The sequence below is a fragment of the Mustela nivalis genome (genome assembly GCF_964662115.1).
Source record: "Mustela nivalis genome assembly, chromosome: 9".
NCBI classification, from domain to species: Eukaryota; Metazoa; Chordata; class Mammalia; order Carnivora; family Mustelidae; genus Mustela; species Mustela nivalis.
The window spans coordinates 70,112,479-70,131,963 of record NC_139028.1 but is presented as its reverse complement, the minus strand read 5'-3'; the positions used below and the strand labels follow the sequence as shown (position 1 = coordinate 70,131,963).

The 19,485-nt window shown below is 53.9% G+C and overlaps 1 protein-coding gene across 3 annotated transcripts in view; it reads right to left on the bottom strand.

The window, feature by feature from the left end:
• Positions 1-19,485, bottom strand: part of TUB (TUB bipartite transcription factor) — an 86,560-nt gene that overhangs the window by 20,562 nt on the left and 46,513 nt on the right. Inside the window, exon 1 of one of the 3 annotated variants that reach the window (XM_082682989.1) lies at positions 2,177-2,359. The exons of the other annotated variants lie outside the window; for them this stretch is intronic. Coding sequence (XP_082539115.1) covers positions 2,177-2,214 — 38 coding nt within the window. The 5' untranslated portion in view covers positions 2,215-2,359. Of the gene's footprint in view, positions 1-2,176; positions 2,360-19,485 lie in introns of those variants that run through there. 3 annotated transcript variants of the gene reach the window in all.

Below are 19,485 nucleotides of genomic sequence, written 5' to 3'. Positions count from 1 at the left end.
TGCCACACAGCAAGGCAGGGATGACGGGCAACCGCAAGCTGGCAGGGCCACAAGGGTGCCAAGCTGCCCTTCAGGGATAGGATTCTGTGCTCCAGGTGGCATGTGCAGGCCCAAGAAAGGAATGCAGGAATAGGGCGGTTGGGCCTGGGCTGGGGCAAGTGCCAAATCACGCCCTGAAGGATGCCAGTGCCCTGAGCACCACTGGAGGACAAAGCCATTTCTCAAAGATAAGCCCACCTCCCGAGGGACCCCGTTCCTAGAGGCAGGCTTTCTCTGAGACTTGTGCACTTACGCTACACCCTATTCTGGTCTTTGGCTTCTGAGAGAGGTTCCCCTAAACCATGATCTAGCCTGGCCCCTAGTCCGCCAGATCCTAAACACCCCATCGTATCTACAGCCACAAGCGCTGTCCCTTCCTGCCCTCCTAAGTCAGCCTGGCCACCACCCTGCCAAGTGCTCCCCCTAAGCTTACTTCCACAGCATTAGAGGGGAGACCCCTCAGCCTGCAGGTGCTACCCAGGCACCTCTGCTGGATGGCTAGAAAAGGTTGATGGTACTCCATGGGGCTGCACAGTCTTCTAGAAGGTCCTTGGCACAGACATGTCAAGTCACGGTATCCCAGAAACTACCTGTGCCCCCAGCCTGGACACCAGTGGAGGGTAACAGCTCTTGAGTCAGCAAAGCCCCAGTCTCCCGATGGGGGTATCTCCTTGATCCATGGCAGACTCTGAGAAGCGACTGCATTATGCCTGCAGGAAACCCTATGGGTGACTCGTGTGTGTGTGCACGTGTGTATGCTGGTGGGAGGGGCACCCACAAATTCTCACTTGAGAAGCTCTAAAGCCCCCAAAGGAGCTTAGAAACAACAGCTCTCAAAGAAAAAGGCTGGATTCCCCAGGTCAGTGACAGGTGCTTGCTTGCAGAAGGATCTGCTTTTAACAAGCCTCAGGCGGTTTCTGCTGGTTTCCATTTTGGATGCTGTCTGGACAGACTCCTAGAAGAGATCTGTCAGAAATATTTTCTATGGGTGACTGGAATCAGGTCCCTTCCCCAGAGCTGGCTGTGTTACAAGGCAGGTCCTGAGGGTCTGCTCCTCCAGCCCGCAGGCATGGGCACCTAGGCAGGCAATAACATAGTGGCCCCGGCAGTCCAGCACCCATCTTACACACATGCCTCTCAGGGAAGCCCAGAGACAGCCCCGTAGCCCATGGCAACCAGGAGCCAATAGGTGGCCAAGGATCTGGTGCTGCCATGACAATGAGCTCTATTCCAGGGGTAATGAGGAGAATGAAGAGTGGATGGGGGAAAGGCCTGCACCTGGGTGAGAACCCCCAACGCCCCTCCCCCACCCCGACCACCACTCAACTGGCAAAGCCCATCCATCCTTGGGACAGACCACAGACTCTGGGAACACAGGGTAGGCAACCCTGCTGTCCTGAGTGCTCTTACGCATGTAAAGGCAGTGTATGTATTGTGAGTTGGTGTGTGTCCAGGTATAGAGCTGTTCCAAGTGGATTTCTGAGTCCCTGATAGATAGGAGTCGTACCTGTGAGGGGGTTGCGGGTGTCAGGTATTGTCCAAATACAGGATGTGTATGGGCGCAGGGAGTAGGAGTACACCTGCGTGAGACCAAGAATCAGCGTGTGTGGAGACGTACGGGGTGCATGTGTCTATGAGCGGCCTATGCTCTTGGTTCAGAATAACTGCCTCCAGGAATTCATGCTCTGCGTGTGTGAACAGACCGGCAGGAGCCTCTCTGGCCCCATGCACCCACGGGGGGTGCGTGCCTGCAGCTGCACGAGTGTCTGTCTACAGCTATACCGGCGTGTGACCCGGTGTGCGGGGCCTAGGAGGTGGCTCAGAGCAGTGCGCTCCCTACCCGCGCGACCACATGGCGCTGCCCGACCCAACACGGCCCACACAGGCCCAGAGAACTGGTCCCTTCCAGCAACCCCTGGGGAGGAGTGATGGGGCAGGGCAGGCCGGCTCAGTCAGCCCGGGGCCCAAAGTTGGGGTAGAAAGGCCCTGCGCCTCCAGCCCGCGCCCGCAGTGTGGGATGGGATGAGTACAGGGGCCCTGCGCTCCGGGTCGGGGTGGGGGGCGCCGCTCGTCCCGAGCGCTCCGGGTCGGCCCACGCCCCCGAGCTGAAGGGGAGGTGGGACGGGCGTCCGCGTACCTGTAGGGAATCCAGTCGGAATGCGGTTTGGAAGTCATGTCTCCCGGGGGCGGGGCGGCGGCTGCGGCTCTGGAAGCCCGGGCCCGCGGGGGTCGGCGCGGGGGCCCTGCTCAGCTCCCGGGCCGCCCCGGGCCGCATCCTCCCGGGCCGGGGCGCTGGGCCCCGCCGAGGCCCGCGCCGCACGCCAGGCTGTGTGCGCGGCGCGATGGGCGAATTGGCGGAGTGCGCGGGGCCGCGGCGGGCGTGCGCGCGCGTGGAAGCAGGAGAGGCCGGCCGCACCGCCGGGCGCCACTGGAGGGGCTCGGTCCCGCGCGGAGGGGCCCGAGCGCTGCGTGGCAGCGGCCCGCCCCCGCCCCCTCGCCCCGCCCCTGGCAGAGACCCCACCCCCGGCCGACGCCGGCGTTCCGAACGCCCCCGCCTCCGCTCCTTCCCCGAAGCCCCGGGGGCTCCCGCGCGGCACACGTGACCGCGCCCGCGCCCACCCCGGACTAAGGCCGCTGCGGCGGGGCGGATCCCCAGACCCCTAAGCCTCAGTTTCTTCTTCTGTGAAGCGGGGATATTACTAACTCCTACCTGCCTGCCTGTCTTACCTATCTCCACTAAGAGATGGGAACCACCGCTTAGATGGGGGGAAGAGGGGAGGAGCAGTGGGTGAGGAGGGGATCCTTGGGGGGCGGGAAGGGGCTGAGGGCAGAAAAGAGGTCTCGGGGAACCTGCAGGTCCCATGCCTGGAGGCTGGCCTTCCTTTCTCTGCCCCTTCCAGTCCCCCACCCCCATCCCAGGGGAACCTTTGTTTTTTTTTTAGCAAGGGAGCTGCTTTCTCAAAGCCCTTGGTCTTTCTGCTCTAAGCTGTAGCAGTCAAGAGAAGAATAACGTATGCTATTGCATTCCCAGCCCGAATAGATTTATATTATTTAAGCTCCACAACAGCCTTGAGAGGCAAGTATTTTATTCCTATTTCCAGAGAATAAAGCATCCGTAATGCTAAGATGGCCAAGGGTACTAAGCTACAAAGCGACGGAGCTGAAATGGAACCAGGGCCTGAGTCCTCCAAAGCTCTTCTAGGGGCCACACTTAAAAGGAGGCAGAAATTTTCCAAAAAAAGGTCATCTTAAAGTTTCTGAGTGCGGAGGAGGTCTTGGCTGTGATTCACACCAACTCTAAAGCAAGCCATGCAAGATGAGGTGGACAGTGAATCCCCAGCAGGGGAGGAGGGAACTGGTGATGGGGCGGGGGTCTGCTGAGGGGCTCAGGCTCCACACTCCTGGTGGGTATCCTCACCAGCACCCTGGAGTCAGCAGCATAGAGACCCTGCAACCATGCAGGTCCATGTAGGGATCCTCTGGTGTGAAACAGGCCATCAGGACAGCATGACTGGGTGGGAAAGAGTGTGAAAAGAACCAGCTGGGCTGAGAGAGGACCCCATCCTGCTGCCCTAGGTCCACACAGCCAGGACTCCCCACCCCAGGACTGTCCCGGCCTTTCTGTCTGGCTTGGCCTTCCCCATTAACTACGAAAACAATAACCAGAATGTCCAGAGCGTTTGCTGGGCTCCAGGTGCTCTCTACACTGCAACTCCTTTCATCCTCACAACTACCCTAGCAGGTGAAGGCTCTCATCATACCCATTTCACAGCAGAAAAAAACTGGGACACAGAAAAGGTGAAGATCTTGCCTGAAGTCGGAGACGTTCGGTGGTGAAGCTAAGATTCGCACAAAGCAGTCTGGGCCCATAACCCTTGCCGTTAGCCTCTTCCTGCCTAGCTCGATTCATGCCGTGCACATGCCACACACTGGGTCTCTTTCTTCAGGCTTCTGGAGTACAGGACAGAACAGCTCCATCTCTGTCTGGCACAGCATCGATACTCTCTGAAGGCCATGACCTTTGGTTATTTACCAACCTCCAAGAGCTATCACTGTCCCAATGGACAGAGAGTAGACAAAAGGAATCACCCCTGAGTGGGGTGCAGGGGACCGAAAGCAGAGCTGTTTCCTTGCCTGCTGGGACACTTGGCATGGGCCTCGGTTACACCAAGGGTTCCCAGGAAGGTTAGCAGAAAGGGACTGGCCCCTTCTTTGGAGGTCAAAGCACTACCCTGAGGGCCTCTGTCCTTTAGGACCGGAGGACAGAACCTTGCCTAGCAACATGAGGCTGGTCCCATCCTCCAGACCACATTTCCACAAACTACAGTCTACAGCTACCACTTCAGTGAGGACTAGAGCCTAGAAGACTTCCCCTTCAAGAATGTGAATGCTTTCCCCATTTATTCCCAAATCATCTGACACCTTAAAGCAATCAGAATCAAGTTGGAAGGTCTCAGGAGCCTAAAGTAATTGAATCTATTAAATAGATACTTCAGGTTCTGTCCTAAGAGAGCAAAATCTGGAGGCAGAGTGAGGTGCAGAAATAAGACAGCTCCCCATGTCTCTTCCTGTAGAGGCTGTGCACGTGCCAATGGGATGTGTGGGAGCCAGTGGGACTGTGTGCCATGTACCCATGAGTGTGCATGAGTGTGTGTGTGTGTGTGTGTGTGTGTGGTGTGCCTGCTGCAGACTGGGTCTGCACAAGAACATTTGTTGGATGGCATGCTGGTGGGTATGGGCATGGGGAGGATCTCAGTATGTGCCTCTGTGAGTTCTAAAGGGTGTGTAAGTCTTCACACTCAACTCAGACCTGGCAATGGGATTTCCTGCTCAAAGAGCTTCCCTGGTTGACATTTTAAGGGTATGCCCTTGGCTTCCATCAGAAAGCCACATGAGGTAGATTGCACTGGCCCATGGTTAGACTACAACTGTGCTATAGGGTGACCTTGAGAAACGGCCTAAGCTTTTTAAATTTAGCCTGCGGAACCAAGTGATCTCCACCAAAATCCCACCACATAGCAAACCCAACACCTGCCTCACCACCTGCCCAAACTCTGCAAGGGTGGACTGAAATTCTCTTTGTTGCCTTTTAGGTATTTTCTTTTTCTTTCTTCCTTTTTTTTTTTTTCCTTCTTTTTTAAGATTTTAGGGGCACCTGGGTGGCTCAGTCATTAAGTGTCTGCCTTCAGCTCAGTTCATGATCCTGGGTTCCTGGGATCTAGTCCTGCATCCAGCTCCCTGCTCAGCAGGAAGCCTGCTTTTCCCTCTTCCACTCCCCCTGCTTGTGTTTCCTTTCTTGCTGTGTCTGTCAAATAAAAAAATTTAAAAAAAAATTTTTTTAAGCTTACTTGTCAGAGGGAGACAGCAAGTGCACAGAGAGAAGCAGGCTTCCAGCCAAGCAAGGAGCCTGATGGAGGGATCCGATTCCAGGATCCTGGGATGATGACCTGAGCCGAGGGCAGATGCTTAACTGACTGAGCCACCCAGGCGTCCCACCTTTCAGACATTTTCAAAGAGGACCACAGTTTGTGAGGGGAGTGCAAGAGTTTAGGCCAAAGGAGACGCTCCTACCTGCTGTCCCAGCTGGAAGACCCCAATGCAAGCACCTCCAGGCAAGATGAGTTCACCTAACAAAGAAGGTTCACACCTTCTTTCGGCACCTTGCCACTTCCATGTGCAGGTTTAAATTTTCTGTTTCTAATTTAACAGTTGTATTGAGTGTGGCCCACCTCTAATCAATTTTGGATGCAACAGGATATGAACAATAAGTGAGTATCTACCCTGATGGGGCAGCCAGTCCCAGGGTGCCCCACCTCGGAGCTTGGAGCTCCGTGTTGCATCCTTGCGGGCTGAGGAAGGTGATGGGCTTGACAAGCCCGGGCTCGCAGGTCCATGCAGGGCTCTGGCTGGCGTCAGTCCCGGTTCTGCTCTCAGTGAGCTTTCAGTATGACAGGAGAGACACCAAGCCCCCAGGTGCTAGGGTTACAACACATGTGTACAAGATGCTGGGGGCACAGAGGAGGGGCGGCCAGTGGTAGCAAGGGGAGGGAGTCAGGGTAGGACAAATCTGTCCTGAGAGGGAAAAAGATGACATCTGAATTGGTCCTTGAAGGATGAGTAGGATTTTGATAGACTGATAAGAAAGGAAAGTGGATGCTTACCAGTTACTGAGAATCTACAAGCTGGGTTCTTTTACCAAAGGGCGTTCTCGACATAGAAGATGACATGATCAAAGCTACGAGGATATGAGAACATGTAACCAGAGCAGCTGATAACCGAAATGCAAAACCACAGGGTAGCACAGAACTGAGTGGTTCCATGTGGCCGGAGAAGGGCCTAGAAAGTTAAGGCAGGGCCAGATCACACGACACCCTGAACCCCGAACGCCAGGTTGAAGAGTTTGAACTTTATCCTACAGCCAACAGGAAACCACTAAAGGGTTTTAAGCCAAGAATGACCTGCCCAGATGTACTTTCAGCAAGATCTCATCGGGAGCAAAGGGAGGACAGAGGGGGACAAGGCCAGACATATTGACAACGGCGAGCTGGGTAATGGGAAAGTCTAGGACAGAGATGAACAGGCCTGAAACCAGAGCTCTGTGCCTTTTCAAAGCTGTTGAGCTGACATGATGGCAAATGTCAGCCCAAGTGTGGACGCCTGATAGTGCCCTCCAAAATCCTCGTTTAAATAACTGTGGACTATACGAAGCCCCATTTCCCACTGCCCCATTTCTGCCTGGCTCAGAGGAGATGAACAGGCTTACTGATGTATTTGAGAGGATGTCAGGTAAGCACTCGCAGAACTAAAAGCAATAGGCCTATTTTCCAAATAACTGCAGGAGATAATAGTAAATTCAAACCTCCAACTCCACCACCATCATCACCACAAGCAGAACCAGAAGAAAACGTAACACTGGGATAGAGCCAAATGTAAGCGTGACGGAGTGAGTATATGTGGGGGGCCTGTGAGTGGGATCCCACACGACCATCACTGGTTGAGTGCACGCTCTGGGCCAGGCCCCCCTCCCCGGGTTTCACAGGAAGCAAATATGAGCAAGAGGATAACAAAATGCAATTCTCCGGTCGAGGTGCAGAGTGAAGAGATAATGCATTGTCAAGTGCGATAGGACAGCCCTGACCAAACAGGACTTGGAAGCCAGATGGTGGAAACCTGGGTCTGTACCATTAGCCAACGTCTACCTCTAAATTGTTAGAGGCTGAGGGAGAGTTTTAGAGAGAGTCTCCAGGTCCAATGGACCTTCCGTGGAAGCAGGGAAGGCTCCATGGCCTTTGCCTCAAATCCAGAGACGGGGGCTTGAAGGAGACCCCCCAGGATGGTCCTGAGGTCCTGGGGCACAGGCAGTGGGTGCAGGCCTGCAAACTCGAAGAGCAGGCGGTGGGTGGCTGCCTGAGGGCTGAGCGGATGCTGCTGCTTCAAGGTCAGGTCTCTGTGAGCTTTTTCCTGTGGACCAGTGTGGGTCCCAATACGAGAGTCAGATGCAGTTATCTTAGATCTTAGCTGAGAGGGCCTTGTTGTGGAAGGAGGTGACAGTGGGGAGAGGGGATGAGTCCCGGCTTCCCAGAGCCTGGGAGAGGAACCATAGTGTCCTGTGGATCTATGGGAAGTGAGGGTCACCTCCATCAAGGGAGCTGAGCTTATGGAGACACCCAAGTGATGGAGTGGTGTCCAAAGCACCCAGATTGGGGTTGGGGGAGAATTTTCCTGCTCCTCGCCTCTTCTTCCCTCCCTCCCATCATGCTGGACCCTGAAAAGGGTCAGAACGGCAAGCTAGACCCCCTCCCACAGGCAGCTGGCTCACAACACAATGTCACAGGCAAGAAGAGCTGGTGTAAATCTGAAATTGAAAGATTTTTTTTATTACAGTAGACAGGACATATTAATTACTGACAGGACAAACTTCAGTTACCTGGAAATGACCAGATAAGTCATGGGACTTAGCCTTAATTTCATCTAGTTTTGGGGGGACTGGGTAGCAACCGCAGAGAATAAAATTAAAGAGACCACGGGAGACAAAAATATTAAGTTTGCTTTATGATAACATCTCATGAGTCATGCCTATTCAACCTAACCAATACACATGGCTCAGTTCACTGAATCCTCACAACACCACTATGGGGTAAGTACTATTATTATCCCCATTTTACAGGTGAACAAATGGGAGGTTACATAACCCGCTCGAAGTCACCCAGATCATAAGTGGGAGAGTTCACATTCAAACTCAGGCACCAGAGAGTTCTAGAGCCACAGGCTTAACCACAATCCTCAGTCCTCGAGAGAAAACCAGATGACGAGCGCCTTAGGCTTCTGAATCATCCATTCCCATTCTAGAAGCCTGACCGAGGGAGACCTGCAGCGGAGTCCAAAGTTTACCAACAGAGATCGTCAGCACCCCTTTTTTTCTAACGGGAGAAATCGGCAGGAGTAGGGGGTATAAAACGTCGGTCTGTCGGTCGGGACTTGGTTTTAAGTAAAGCATTCTGTATTCAGTCGGATCATTAGGCATCCTTTACAGGGGGGTTAACCACAGGGGAGCAGGCTTACGAGATGGGGTCTGATACTGCCGGAAGTAATGCGCTCCAAGAAGCCCCGCGGGCTGGCACGTGCATGCATGGGCTCATGAAAAGGGGCCCCGGGGGACGGAGACACAGCCGAGTGCCATCAGCTAGGCCCCCCCCCGAGAACCCCATCCTCTCTGCAGCTGGGTCTTCTTCCAGGTGCTGGCTTCCTCTCATCTCTGGTTTTCCACTCCTGTGAGGGCCTAGTAACCCCAAGAGAGCCCAGATGACAGCCCTGGCCCCCGGTGTGGGGGGAGGGGAAGAGAGGGGCAGTAAATACTGTCGGTGAACAGTGGATTTTGTAAGTAAGTAAATAAATAAATATTTTGAAATCTGTGCAGCTGAAATCTTCCTAGTCACCCAGTAGAGCAGGATCGGTCACCAGGACTACCTCCACAGGGCCGCACAGTGACGTGTGCTGGCACTGGAAGTACCCGGGGGCAGGTCATTCATCTTGGAGGGGCACAGGGGATACGGGGAAGGATGCTGAATCTTAACAGCTCCCCCATACCCCCCTCGCCGGCTCCACTCTGACAATCTACTCACTTTCGTCCTCTGAGGGCCCAGGCAGGGGGCGGGGAGGCTGGGCGCTCCGTGGCCCAGTCCTGGACTGGTTGTCCCTCCCAGACAAGTCCCCCCACCCCCATTTCCTGACAGGGCTTCGAGGCCCTGCTCTCCAGGGAGCAGGGGCCAAGGTTATAAACACAAAAATGCCTCTGAGGAGGAGCAGCCAGGCACTGTGCTCAGCCTGCGGGAGGGGTCTGTTTTCTCAGCCTTATTGGATTTGCAGATAAGCAACAAGGAATTAAGCTGATCAGGAAGAGAGGGGCAGAGCTCTCATTTGTTCATAATGCAGGATTTATCTAGCAGAGCCCTCTCCTTTGTCAAACAGAGAGCCAGTGCCTTCATATCCTCCAGCAAAGAACAGTTTATTTTGTAACCTTTCAGAAAAGCCTCTGAGTGTGCGGTTTTTGACCTGTTATTCTTCTTCACCTAAGAAACCCTTGGTTATTTAAAATGAGAAATGCATTTTAAACAATCCTACTCTGAATTTACAACCCAGTCTCTCTAGCAAGAGGAATCAGACCCTGAAATGCAATTTGAACTATTTGCCAAGTTTATTACTCCCAATATACCAATATTTCGCTCCATGGCCTTCCCTCTTGCTGAGGATGGTTCATAACTATCAGACTAGGCCCACCAGGTCATTGAGGACGCAGTGTCCTAAAAGGCAGTGCCATGGGACTGGAGTCGATAGTTTTGCCTCTCTGGCTCAATGTTCCTATCGCTGAAATGGACATAAAAGTTCAAACGCCTGTAAAAGTAGTGAATATAGCGGAAAGACAAGACCAAGGTTGCTGGCTCTGCCACTAATGTGCTGTGTGACCTTGAGTGAATATGTGGCCTCTCTGTGCCTCATGAAGATCAGGGGGTAGAACCATTTTGAAGGCTACCTTGCAGCGCTAAATTTCTCTATTTCGACTTTACAGCATGGCTGACGGCAGACAAAAGATAGTTATGTTTGCCCAACTCTGAGGGAAGGATAAAAGTCTTGTATTTTGTAGAAGAAATGCACAAGAGTGAAAACATGCTAGATATAAGAGAGGAGCTCTTGTCTTCCCTGTGCTGCCAACTCACTGGGTGGCAGAAGACCACCCTCCCAGACTTGCCTCAGTTTCCTCATCTGTGAAATGGGGACAATGCATGCCTTGCCTACTGCACAGGGTGTGAGCCGCTGAACTGAGAGGAATGTGACTGCGGGGTGGGAAGTCTAAGCACTGTGGCAAGGTGACAAGGATTAGCCATGAGAGCTCCCATCTAGCGAGCCTGTACCCCGGTGGCACTGTGCTAAGCAGTGCTGCATTATCTCACTGATGGCTCAGGGCATCCCGAGAAGCCAGCCTGTGGAGGGAGGCAGAAGCGTTCTGGCTCTTACGGTGCTCGCCAAAGACTTGCCTCAGAGCCTCCACCTCAGCAAGGATGAGGACAGAAGTCCCAGGGGCGGTTGCCCTGCCTGGGCTCTAGGAGGGAGGAGAGGGCCGCCTACTCCTCACCACCGGCTCCCAAATCCCGCAGGTCTCTGCAATGGGTCCCACCCCCCATCCTCACAACGCAGCCCATCTGGTTTTCCGGAGCTATGACTACCCATTCCCCTGGCTCCACCAACTTGTTCTCAGCTTTCCTCCACCCCACCTCTTGGCTGTGACACAATGTGGGACCCTCCCCCAGGCCCCCCACCCGGGACAGGCGACCAGACACTTGCGGACATTGCTGCCGTGCCCTCCCTTGCACGGAAGATGCCACAAATGTCTGGATGTCGGGAAACCTGAGATCCCGGTGTTAGTCCCTGGCCTCCCATGTGACCGCAGGCAAGTCCTGTCCCAGTGTTCTTGGCCTCGAAGTATCAGTATATAAGATGAGGGGTGGATTGATGGCTAGGGCCCCCAAGATCACTAGAGCTCCATTATCTAGAGCCCCATCAGACAATTTACAGGAAAAGGACATCATTTCTCTCCTCCTATCCCAACTGGCCTTGGAGAGCAGAATAGAGCACACTCAGAGCAGGCTCACCTTGCTCTCATACCCCATCCCCCCAAGCAAAAGGTACGATGAGCAGAGAGACCTATCCCTTACCCTGTCACACATCCGGAAGACAGACAGGAGGTACAGAATGCACCCCAGCAAGGGAGTCTGAATTCCCTCCCTCTCCCCATGAAAAAGAGTAGATGTGATGCGCACATACAAACAACCCAATGGAAAGGTGAACAGACAAGTCCCAGAGAAACTCCGAATGGCCACAGACATGTGGGAAAATGGGTACCTTGATATCCACCCCCATCCTGGAATTCAATCCCTCGCCAGGTCCTGTTGATACTAAACACTAAGTATCTCTTCAATTGGTCCCCTTCTCCCCACCTCCAAGGCCACCTCCAAGGCCACCCCCATGACCCCAGGGGCTCCACCTGTGGCATGGGACAGCCTGTGGTGCTTCAGAGCATTCTGGAGCCGGAGCTGCCGGTTCCAGACCAGGCTGTGCCACAAAACCACCTGTGTGCCCGGGCACTTGAGAGTTAATATACACGAGTCACTGCAAGCATCACCTGGGACACAGGGAGATGTGTGACTTAACTGTTACATAATGGCGTGCACCCCCTTTCCCTCTGGCCGCCCTGCAGTCTCTTCTCACATGGCAGCAAGAGTGATCTTTTCACCGTGCAAACCTGTCACTGCACCTGCTGCTTCCAGTCCTTGCCTGACTCCCTTGCTCATGGACCAAACATTTTAAAGCATCTGCGAAATGGATCACGTTGCTGTTCTCCGTACCAGTCTGTTTTCAGACAAGCCCTGCTCACTCCTTCTCTGGCTCTGCAGGAGATGTCTCCTTGGTCTGGAATGTACCAATCCCAATCCCAAGCCCTGTTGCCCAGCCCAAGGCTGCAGTTCTGAGGGGATGGAATGGGCCCAACTACCTGTATTTTTTTAGAAGTTCCTGAGGGCAACACTGATGAATAGTCATTAGTCTACTGTAATAGAAAGGAGTCATAATTTATATTATTGTAAGTGATACAACATACGGGGGATCCTGAGAAGACATAAGGGAACAATGGGAAAACCTCTGGAATCAGAAATTTCAATAAAGTTGCCAGATAAAAAGATAAAAAGAAAATAACCAAGAACATTTCTGTTATTATTGCAAACTAATAATGTTTCACAGAATGAAAATGAATATATTTCATTTACAATGACAAGACTATGTGTGAAGTGTTTCAAAAATGATACTAATGAGGTGAATATGTGATTCATATGAAGGAGATGTAAAATACTTGAGATTTAGAGAAATAACTTGAATAAGTGGGGACTCTTAGTATATTCCTATAGGAATGTGATAAGACTATTTTAAAGACATTAATTCTTCCAAAATTAGATTTCATTTAGTTCAAAGCAAAATACCACGGGATTCTGAAGCTTGATAAAGTGCAGGGATTTCATAAGATTCCCTCAGATGATGATCTAAAGAAAGGGGGTGAGCAAGCCAATTGTGAACACAGGCTTCGTGAGAAGAAAGCTGAAGGAGCCACCCTGACTTGCTCACGTCAGTCACCAGTGTTCCTGAATTCTGTCTCACAGAGCAGTTGGGTCAGTGACATAATTAGACATAATGTCTACTCTGGACCTTGACTGAGCTGTGTTTTGTTTTGTTTATAAAGATTTTATTTATTCATTTAACAGAGAGGGAGAACACAAGCAGGGAGAGCAGCAGGCAGAATGGGAGGAAGAAGCAGGCTCCCTGCTGAGCCAGGAGCCAGATGTGGGACTCCATCCCAGGACCTTGGGATCACAGGTTGGGCCAAAGGCAGCCGATTAAGGAACTGAGCCACCCAGGCGTCCCTTAACTGAGTGTTTTTGTTTGTTTGTTTGTTTTTTAAAGATTTTATTTATTTGACAGAGAGACAGAGAGTACACAAGTAGGCAGAGCAGCAGGCAGAGGGAGAGGAAGAAGCAGGCTCTCTGCTGAATAGGGAGCCCGATGTGGGGCTCTATCCCAGGACCTTGGGATCATGACTCAAGCTGAAGGCAGCTGCTTACCTGACTGAGCCACCCAGGTGCCCCTTAACTGAGTGTTTTTAAGGAGCAAACAGGCTAAGAAAAGGTAAGGTTTTTTTTTTTTGTTTTTTTGTTTTTTTAAGATTTTATTTATTTATTAGAGAGAGAGAGAGAACGTGCACAAGCAGGGGGAGCCACAGGCAGAAGGATAAGGAGAAGCAGACTCCCTGCTGAGCAGGGAGCCCAATGTGGAACTCAATCCCAGGATCCTGAGGTCATGACCTGAGCCAAAGGCAGACACTTAACCAACTGAGCCACCCAAGTGCCCAGCGATAAGGTATTTTTGAGGTAACAACCCTCTGGGAGAGTGGGCAGTGGGAGGCAGACTCTTGCACCAAAACAAAAAGATATAGTGGTGAGATGGACTCCTCAGGGAGCCTGGGTCCTTGCCGGCAGATGGGAAGGCAGCGGGGCACAGCCGTGCCCACTCAGAGCACCTGTAAGCAGGGCCTGCTCCCCAGAATGCCACCCACCACCCAAAGGTCCTAGTCTTAGGGAAAGCCATAGTCCTACAACAACAAAACTGGGGGCAGAGGTGAGGGAGTGGGGAGTCCGGGAGTTGGTAACACTACTTCCTTATCCCGCCCCCCCCAATCAATGGGCCTCTGTCAATACCCATGATTAGGGCAGCCTGGATAAACTATTCACTGCCCTTAATTCCTCTAGATAACCCAGGTAAAAATATTCTGGAAGCCAAAAACAAAAGTAGGGAAGAAAACAAGGAAAATTCTGAGAATGTTGGTTCATGAGAGGAAGACCAGTCCTACCAGATAGTAAATATATAATAAAGCTACCACAGCTAAAACTGTGGTGATGGCCATGAATCACACAGGAGAAACATCAAGGGACGAACATAAGCGACCCAGAAATACACCCCATTCTCCAAAAGAACCGAATTTAATGTCAATTACCAAAAAAGAATGCAAAATTGTGATCACAAAGGTATAGTGGGCACAGGTGGTGTACCGGGAAAGGAGGAGGCCATGGCAGAGCCAGGAGCCCGAGGGCTGATTTGCAGTAACTGTTATCCCAGCAGGCAGCCTATGGAGACAAAGCGCAAAGAAGAGAGAGAGCCATTCGGCCCTGGGCAAGGACTCTGGGCACAAGGCTGGGGGCTGAATTCTAGACACAGCCTCTTCCCCTCTTCCAGGCCTGGGCATCCCCCAGTCAGGGCCTCAGGCCAACATTACAAAGAGAAAGGATTGACACAGATGACCTCTACTGGCCCCTCTGGCTCAGCTGAACTGGGATCTGACCACGTGGGAATCATCCCCCATTCCTGGTTTCTGCAGCAGGACGAGACGGGAGAACAGAGAACTTCAGCCCTTCCCTGCCCCAAATCAGCAGGTGGCACCTCAGGCCGGCTCTGGTCGTGTCAGCGCTGAGGCTCGCTCTGCACTCAGCCTGGCAGTCACTGGGGCCCGGAGATGAGTAAGGCATGGTGCCAGCCTGTGAAGACCGCAGGGCCGTGGAGGACATGGCATGGGTGGTTGCAGAGGCAACAAAGGGTAATCCCAGGTGGAGGGAAGTGGAGGGTCTAGAAGGTCCAGAGCTGTGTGGGCACAAGGGAGAGGGCGGTGGAGTCTGGCCGGGAAGCAGGGCTGGGGGCGGGGGTGGGGGATGGGGGTCAGGCAGGGCTCTGCGACCGAGGCGGCCTTCGAAGCCAAACTGAAGCTTGTAAAGGTAGTGGGGAGACACGGGAGACTGGAGTGTGTCGAGGTGGCTGGTGTGACTGGTCCCTGTGAGCAGGAATTGAGTGGCCAGAAGAGGGGGAGGTTATTGGTGCCTGGCTGAGTGTCTGGCCTTGAATCTCTTAGCAACGGGAAGTCCCGGGGGTTGCTGGCACTGGGGACAGGACATGACACCGTCCGCCCCGTGAGGGAGAAGTTCACACAGACAGCCCTTGGAGCAGGGATGTGGTGTGTGGGCTCTTCAGTAGCCCAGGCCAGAGTGGCCCAGCCAGTGGAAGAGAAGGGGGTGGCAGGAGGGGTCCAGGCAAGCCCATAGGACCCAAGGCAGGGTCGCACGGGGGTCGGAAAAGCCTACCTTTGGAGGCAGCTTCTCAGGCCAGGCTGCCGGGGCTTCTCAGCCTGGCCCCACCCTTTACCAGCAGCAGGGCCTTGGGCTGCGTATTTAACCAGCCTGGCCTCAGTTTTCTCCTCCGCAAATAAAGGGAACTCTTGCTTAGGCATGTCAAGAGAGGAAATGACTTAATCCATGAAAGTCTTCAAAACGGTGCCTGATGGGGCCAGCGCTCAGTAGGCGGTGACAAAGATGGCAATGGGGGGCCACCGCACAGGTGAGGTGGGCTGAGGGGCTCTGGGACCTTCTCTGGGAAAGCAGGGGGGAGCAGCTTTGAATCTGGGGCTCAGAGGTGTGCTAGGTTCCAGCACCCGGAGGATACAGAGCGCCAGGTGGGCGCAGCAGGCACACAGAGCTCGGTGAGAGGAGGGGTCCGGAGACAGAATGGGGGTCCTGCGGGGAAGATGCAGACTGGGGAGGGGAAGGCTCAAGGCAGAGGCTCCAGCCTGTAGCTGTGGAAACAGGAATCTGAACTCCCTGAGGGCAGGCATTTCCCTGTTTTGCTCTCTGCAGTGTCCGCCTGGACTTGGGAAAGTGCCTAAAACAAGGCAGAAGATTGATACAAATTTGCTGAGTGAACAGATGAACAAAATTCTCTCAGCCCTCTACTCTGAATGCGAGCACAAGGTGATACCAGAAGCTAGCAGGCATTAAACACCTACTGTGTGCTAGAAGCTGCACACGCAAGGTCTCATTTAATCTTTAGGGAAGCCCTACAGGGAAGGTTCCCATTTTACAGATCAGAAAACAGGTTCCAGAAGGTGACGCAACTCGCCTGAGTTCTGGCACGTCTGGTAAGGAGCAGAGCTGGGGGCCGAACCCAGGGCTGTGTGATCCCTGGCGGTGCCCCCCTACTGGCTCCCCAGTGCTTAGGAAAGGGTGAGTGTAAGGAATCTTATTGGTAGAAGAGCCAGAGAAGCAGGACCTAGTCAGGGTCAGACTTGGTGAGGTCGTTGACAGGCCAGGGGCTTGTGAGGCCAGCTGCTGGAAGAGTGGGGAGCAGAGGAGAAAGCAGGAGAAAAGGTGTAGGGGTTCAGGGTTCAGAAGGGACATCAGCAACAGAGCGAGAGTGAGAGCGAGGAGGCCCACCCTCACGTCCTGGTGGCAGAGTGTGAGTGTGTGTGGGCGGGACGGGGGTGCCGCAAGCTGGGCTGCCCAGGGGATCCAGCCAGTGCAGACAGATCGTGGATGGTCCCAGGCCATTGGCAGGTACAGGACTGTATGGCCCACAGGGGCTCAGCTTGTGCAGGCCACTTTATGCCCCCTCAGAACTGGAACCTGGCCCAAGACCCCAGATACCACCAGCATTACTGATGTAACAAGTAGTCTGCTCCTAGGCCACAGGCGCCAGGGGAACAGGTCCAACTCTGCCCCCTGCTGCATGCCTAGCACAAGCACCGCGCCTGACACCTGAGGGCCGTTTTCAGAAAGGGCCTCAGTCAGACAGGCTGGAGTGCGCCAGGTCTTACAGCTTGCAGGGGACAGAATGGGACTCAGAACCCGAGAATCCTCTTGCTCCCCAGCTGTGGTGCCCAGAGCAGGTGGCTCTCCCCGGGGGAGGCCGGAGCAGCCACGGCCCAGCTCTGCTCCAGTGTCTGCTCCCTTTGCATGGCCCTTCTGCCCCCAGAGAAGAATAAGGTCCAACCCATGTACACAGTGAGGGACAAGGCTGGGGAGCAAGGTCAGGGCACAGGCAGCTGGCCTGTCCACGGACCAAACCCAGGGCCAGCTTCCCTGGGACCGCAGGGAGTTGCCTATTCCCCCGATCCTCACCCACTCCTGCCCTGGACTCGGTGCCCCCTGGACCTCTCATCTCCGTGCTGTCAGCCATCAGTAACAGCTCCTGCAGGGACAAGGCTTTCCCGCCGGGTGCCAGATGAGACCTCAGCCTGGTGCCTGAGCACGCTGGCTGCCACTTGCCCCTGTCAGAACCCCCCTGTATGAGGGAGGAGAACTGCTGCACACCCACGGGGCCCAGGGACCTCGGAGCAGCTTCCCATAAGGCCCTTCCTCCTCGGCCAATGCCAGGATGACACGACCAGTCAGGCATGGATGGAACCAGCCAGAGCACTAACCACAGTGTATGCCCTGATCCGTGTCTCTCAAACCCCAAGCTGGACTCTGGGGTTCCAGAGAGAAACTCCCAATGCCGGCACAATTCTGAGGTCAACAGAGGTGTCACCAGCCACAGAAACCACTTGACTCGACTCTAGGCACTTGCGGAGGCAGAAGGAAGGACACTGGCATTCGCCCGTGCTGAGCACTTTCACTTATTCTTTTCAGCCACACTATACTGAGTATCTCCATCTTCCAGAACAGGAGACCGAGGCTCAGCAGTGTTAAACTGAGGTCACTGGGTAGCACCAGCATCGGACCAGGTTGTGCAAAGGTCAAGTCCATACTTCTGCTGTACCCAGTCATGTCTTAACTCTATCTGGTCGCCGTTTGGGGGTCCTGGGGCACCGACCATGTCTCCTCTGTCCATGGCCATCTGCCCCAACCATACCCAAGCTGGCCCCATGAACGGCAGGGCAGGAATGAAAGGGAAAGGGGACCTGCTGCCTGCCCCAAGCCTAGAAGACTGAGGTGGGCCCAGGAGAGCTCCCTGCTACCCAATGGCAGGCATGCTTCACCTTCAACCTAATGCCCTCCATCTGGGCTTGCCCTCTGCACACAGGAGTCCGGGGCCAATGCAGCTATTGGGCTGCAATGTGGATCCCCTGCCCAGCTTCTGCCAATTCCCCTCCAAGAGGCTGGGCACCCCATCTATACCACATACTGAGTCTGTGTCCTACCCTCCCCCAGCATCCTGCTTCTGCATGGTGAGGCCCGTCGTACAGAAACTCTAAGATCCCCTTGGTTTTACAGTCTGCCCTTCCTGCTCCAACCTGCCCAGAATAACCTCGAAGGTCTACATCTGCCTCTTTGTTCTCAAGTTTTCCGAGTCCGTTGACACTGTGACGTTAGCCTGCTCTGCTAGTTCCTACTGCCCACCAGCCACATCTGCTTGGACCCTCCACCCTCATCTGGCCTGTCTGTCCTGAGATCAGAGGGTACCCCATAGCCCTGCCTGCAGTAGCCATGGCATCCAGATTTCAGCCCTGGGCATCGTGCTTCTGAACCTCACTACCTCTGTCTTGAGGTCTGGATTGCACTGACCTCCCTCCCTGCATTACTTACAGGCCACGGTCTCGAGGCAATGTTCCCTAAGGCCCTTCTTGCTACAACCCCCCCCCCCCCATGCTTGGACTCAGCCCAGACACAAAGGCCCAGACCTCAATAAACACTCCTGGTCTTGCCCAGCTGGCTGGTGGTCAAACCCTGGTGCGACAGCAGGCAGTGGGCAAACTCTTGGGGCAGCTCCCCTCAGGATCTTCAGGATCGAGACGATAGCTATGTATGCGACAAAGACTCAAATCTGGTTTCCCCCCCATGCCCACAGGCACACTGAACCCCAGCCATGCACAGCATGGTCATCTGTACACCCGGAAGGCCACAGCTCAGCAGGTGGCTGGGTCATCTCCGAGCAGAGTGTGCCAGGCTGGGGACGAGCACAGGACCAACAGGGTTCTCTCACCCCTTCATTTCAGCCTTCTCCCCAGCTCAAGTGCTTCTGCTTGCAAAGCACACTCAGGATCAGAGCATTTGGGACAGTGGCCCTGGGTGCATGCTGGCCGACTGGGGGCTGGGGACCAAGCCTGGCGAACTGCAACACTCTGTTTCCTGGCCCTGGTCCAGGCTTTGACTCAGAGCTGGCCCCGTAATCCCTGCAGGGTAAATGATGCCCATCGGGTCCTCAGGGTCCTTCAGACCATGCCTGGCATTACCAGTCATTACAGTCATACACGCTGAAAACAACTGGACAGCGCCAGTACCAGTTACTCTGGACCAGCACGGCAATGGGAAAAATCCAGACCCAACAATGCAGCTCCAAATAAAGACAAACAACGAACCTTAATATTGGCGGGCTGGAGGACAGCCATACATAATTGGTGTCATGGTAAACAGGCTCAAGATTTCTGAAGAACTCTCCAGCAATATGTGACAAGAGTTACAAAATTGCTCATGCCCTTTGACTTTGTAATTCCACTTGGGGGAACGCTTCCCAGCCAAACACTAAGAAAGTAATTTGTACAGAGATATTCATAGCAGTGATATTTATAATAGCAAGGAATTGGAAAGA